Source organism: Penaeus vannamei, chromosome 16 (genome assembly GCF_042767895.1).
Source record: "Penaeus vannamei isolate JL-2024 chromosome 16, ASM4276789v1, whole genome shotgun sequence".
NCBI classification, from domain to species: domain Eukaryota; kingdom Metazoa; phylum Arthropoda; class Malacostraca; order Decapoda; family Penaeidae; genus Penaeus; species Penaeus vannamei.
In genome coordinates this window covers 41,316,227-41,321,226 of record NC_091564.1, presented here as the reverse complement: position 1 = coordinate 41,321,226, position 5,000 = coordinate 41,316,227, and the positions used below count along the sequence as shown (strand labels likewise).

Below are 5,000 nucleotides of genomic sequence, written 5' to 3'. Positions count from 1 at the left end.
CACAAACCAATAAACAACCAGTCACTCACCCTTCCTCTTTCATCTCTTCCACAAAGAAATAAACAACCAGTCACTCACCCTTCCTCTTTCGTCTCTTCCACAAACCAATAAACAACCAGTCACTCACCCTTCCTCTTTCGTCTCTTCCACAAACCAATAAACAACCAGTCACTTATCCTTCCGCTTTCGTCTCTTCCACAAACCAATAAACAACCAGTCACTCATCCTTCCTCTTTCGTCTCTTCCACAAAGAAATAAACAACCAGTCACTCACCCTTCCTCTTTCGTCTCTTCCACAAAGAAATAAACAACCAGTCACTCACCCTTCCTCTTTCGTCTCTTCCACAAAGAAATACACAACCAGTCACTCACCCTTCCTCTTTCATCTCTTCCACAAACAAATAAACAACCAGTCACTTATCCTTCCTCTTTCATCTCTTCCACAAACAAATAAACAACCAGTCACTCACCCTTCCTCTTTCATCTCTTCCACAAACAAATAAACAACCAGTCACTCACCCTTCCTCTTTCATCTCTTCCACAAAGAAATAAACAACCAGTCACTCATCCTTCCTCTTTCGTCTCTTCCACAAACCAATAAACAACCAGTCACTTATCCTTCCGCTTTCGTCTCTTCCACAAACCAATAAACAACCAGTCACTCATCCTTCCTCTTTCGTCTCTTCCACAAAGAAATAAACAACCAGTCACTCATCCTTCCTCTTTCGTCTCTTCCACAAACCAATAAACAACCAGTCACTTATCCTTCCGCTTTCGTCTCTTCCACAAACCAATAAACAACCAGTCACTCATCCTTCCTCTTTCGTCTCTTCCACAAAGAAATAAACAACCAGTCACTCATCCTTCCTCTTTCGTCTCTTCCACAAACCAATAAACAACCAGTCACTCACCCTTCCTCTTTCATCTCTTCCACAAACCAATAAACAACCAGTCACTCACCCTTCCTCTTTCATCTCTTCCACAAAGAAATAAACAACCAGTCACTCACCCTTCCTCTTTCGTCTCTTCCACAAACCAATAAACAACCAGTCACTCATCCTTCCTCTTTCGTCTCTTCCACAAAGAAATAAACAACCAGTCACTCATCCTTCCTCTTTCGTCTCATCCAATTCATTTTTTCTTTTCTCTTTTCTTTTAAATGACCAGTTCCTCACCATTTCCTCTCATCCACTCATTCTTAAAAAACAAACAAATAAACAACCAGTCACTCACCCTTCCTCTTTCGTCTCTTCCACAAACCAATAAACAACCAGTCACTCACCCTTCCTCTTTCGTCTCTTCCACAAACCAATAAACAACCAGTCACTCATCCTTCCTCTTTCGTCTCTTCCACAAAGAAATAAACAACCAGTCACTCACCCTTCCTCTTTCGTCTCTTCCACAAACCAATAAAGAACCAGTCACTCACCCTTCCTCTTTCGTCTCTTCCACAAACCAATAAAGAACCAGTCACTCACCCTTCCTCTTTCGTCTCTTTCACAAACAAATAAACAACCAGTCACTCATCCTTCCTCTTTCGTCTCTTCCACAAAGAAATAAAGAACCAGTCACTCACCCTTCCTCTTTCGTCTCTTCTACAAAGAAATAAACAACCAGTCACTCACCCTTCCTCTTTCGTCTCTTCCACAAACCAATAAACAACCAGTCACTCACCCTTCCTCTTTCGTCTCTTCCACAAACCAATAAACAACCAGTCACTCATCCTTCCTCTTTCGTCTCTTCCACAAAGAAATAAACAACCAGTCACTCATCCTTCCTCTTTCGTCTCTTCCACAAAGAAATAAACAACCAGTCACTCACCCTTCCTCTTTCGTCTCTTCCACAAAGAAATACACAACCAGTCACTCACCCTTCCTCTTTCATCTCTTCCACAAACAAATAAACAACCAGTCACTTATCCTTCCTCTTTCATCTCTTCCACAAACAAATAAACAACCAGTCACTCACCCTTCCTCTTTCATCTCTTCCACAAACAAATAAACAACCAGTCACTCACCCTTCCTCTTTCATCTCTTCCACAAACAAATAAACAACCAGTCACTCATCCTTCCTCTTTCGTCTCTTCCACAAACCAATAAACAACCAGTCACTCATCCTTCCTCTTTCGTCTCTTCCACAAACCAATAAACAACCAGTCACTCATCCTTCCTCTTTCGTCTCTTCCACAAAGAAATAAACAACCAGTCACTCACCCTTCCTCTTTCGTCTCTTCCACAAAGAAATAAACAACCAGTCACTCACCCTTCCTCTTTCATCTCTTCCACAAAGAAATAAACAACCAGTCACTCACCCTTCCTCTTTCGTCTCTTCCACAAACCAATAAACAACCAGTCACTCATCCTTCCTCTTTCATCTCTTCCACAAACAAATAAACAACCAGTCACTCATCCTTCCTCCTCTTTCATCTCTTCCACAAACCAATAAACAACCAGTCACTCACCCTTCCTCTTTCGTCTCTTCCACAAACCAATAAACAACCAGTCACTCACCCTTCCTCTTTCATCTCTTCCACAAACCAATAAACAACCAGTCACTCACCCTTCCTCTTTCATCTCTTCCACAAACCAATAAACAACCAGTCACTCACCCTTCCTCTTTCATCTCTTCCACAAACCAATAAACAACCAGTCACTCGTCCTTCCTCTTTCGTCTCTTCCACAAACCAATAAACAACCAGTCACTCACCCTTCCTCTTTCATCTCTTCCACAAAGAAATAAACAACCAGTCACTCATCCTTCCTCTTTCATCTCTTCCACAAACCAATAAACAACCAGTCACTCACCCTTCCTCTTTCATCTCTTCCGCAGTCAGAGTCTCGTGAAGTGGTGCAGTTCCACTACACCGAGTGGCCGTCACACACGCAGCCTTTCATCAATGCACTTCTTGAGTTTCGCAGAAGGATCAGATTATGGATGAAGGCAAACATATTACCCGCTGATGGCCCCACTATTGTGCATTGCAGGTGAGTCACGGGGTGGAAGTGAGTCAGGTGAGTCAAGTGAGTCACAGGGTGGAAGTGCGTCGGGTGAGTCGCAGGATGGAAGTGGGTCGGGTGAGTCGCAGGTTGGAAGTGAGTCACAGGATAGAAGTGAGTCGGGTGAGTCGCGGGACGGAAGTGAGTCGGGTGAGTCGCAGGATGGAAGTGAGTCACAGGTTGGAAGTGAGTCACAGGGTGGAAGTGAGTCAGGTGAGTCGGGTGAGTCACAGGTTGGAAGTGAGTCACAGGTTGGAAGTGAGTCGGGTGAGTCGCAGGATGGAGGTGAGTCACAGGTTGGAGGTGAGTCACAGGATAGAAGTGAGTCGGGTGAGTCGCAGGACGGAAGTGAGTCACAGGTTGGAAGTGAGTCACAGGATAGAAGTGAGTCGGGTGAGTCGCAGGACGGAAGTGAGTCACAGGTTGGAAGTGAGTCACAGGATAGAAGTGAGTCGGGTGAGTCGCAGGACGGAAGTGAGTCACAGGTTGGAAGTGAGTCACAGGGTGGAAGTGGCTCGGGTGAGTCGCAGGACGGAAGTGAGTCACAGGTTGGAAGTGAGTCAGGTGAGTCAAGTGAGTCACAGGTTGGAAGTGAGTCACAGGATAGAAGTGAGTCGGGTGAGTCGCAGGATGGAAGTGAGTCACAGGTTGGAAGTGAGTCACAGGCTGGAGGTAAGTCACAGGGTGGAAGTGGCTCGGGTGAGTCGCAGGATGGAAGTGAGTCACAGGGTGGAAGAGAGTCACAGGTTGGAAGTGAGTCGGGTGAGTCGCGGGATGGAAGTGAGTCACAGGTTGGAAGTGAGTCACAGGATAGAGGTGAGTCGCAGGACGGAAATGAGTCACAGGTTGGAAGTGAGTCACAGGTTGGAGGAGAGTCACAGGATAGAAGTGAGTCGGGTGAGTCGCAGGATGGAAGTGAGTCACAGGTTGGAAGTGAGTCACAGGATAGAAGTGAGTCGGGTGAGTCGCAGGATGGAAGTGAGTCACAGGTTGGAAGTGAGTCACAGGATAGAAGTGAGTCGGGTGAGTCGCAGGATGGAAATGAGTCACAGAATAGGAGTGAGTCACAGGTTGGAAGTGAGTCCAGTCGGAAGCTCTTGGCTCGTGTAATGTCGTCTTTTTTTTTGTTGTATAGGGCAATACTTTTCCTATTAAGGGTTATCTGAATTTTTGTGAATCAATAGATGCAGTTGCAAGTGTGTGTGTGTTTTTATGATCGCATGCATGCACGTATGTGTGTATATGTATGTATGTATGTATCTATGTATGTATGTATGTATGTATGTGTTTGTGTGTGTGTGTGTATATATGTGTATATATATATATATATATATATATATATATATATATATATATATATATATATATATATATATATATATATATATATATAATGTATTTATGTATATATGTATCTAAATGAAATAATGTACATATGTATTCATATGTGCGCGCGAGTGTGTGAATGTGTTTGAGAGCGAGCACCAACAGATGTCACAGTAACGGAAGAAGTGACGATAGCGTAACAGTAACAGCAAGAGTAACAGCAAGAGTAACAGTAAGAGTAACAGCAAGAGTAACAGCAAGAGTAACAGCAAGAGTAACAGCAAGAGTAACAGCAAGAGTAACAGCAGTATCTAGAGAAATAACAACACCTCGCAGAAAGCAAAACTGTGTGAGACCTTGACGACGAGGAGAGCGACGAGGAGTGACTGTGGAGAGGAAACCGTCCCCTTAGCTTACCGTTTCGCCAGATACCCCTGAGGGAGATTTTACATTTACATACATTTACGGGTGTTCTCCCCCGCTTTGGCCCAGTTCTCGCCTACGGGATACATATTTTGCATCTTGTCACAATTGCCGAAGTTATTGACCTTTCTCTGAGAAGCTACTGCGAGTTTTTGATATTTTACAGTTTATTTATATAGTGCTCTTGGGTATACGTTCAATATATATCCCTAAATTCCTGCTTGCACATTCTTTGTAGCATATATTCACTATATA

At 43.9% G+C, this 5,000-nt stretch overlaps 1 protein-coding gene across 6 annotated transcripts in view; it reads left to right on the top strand.

Moving 5' to 3' along the window:
- Window positions 1–5,000, top strand: part of Ptp36E (protein tyrosine phosphatase 36E) — a 199,069-nt gene that overhangs the window by 167,556 nt on the left and 26,513 nt on the right. For all 6 annotated transcript variants that reach the window (XM_070131482.1, XM_070131483.1, XM_070131485.1 and 3 more), the window contains one exon: window positions 2,830–2,984. In XM_070131482.1, coding sequence (XP_069987583.1) covers window positions 2,830–2,984 — 155 coding nt within the window. The remainder of the gene's footprint in view (window positions 1–2,829; window positions 2,985–5,000) is intronic.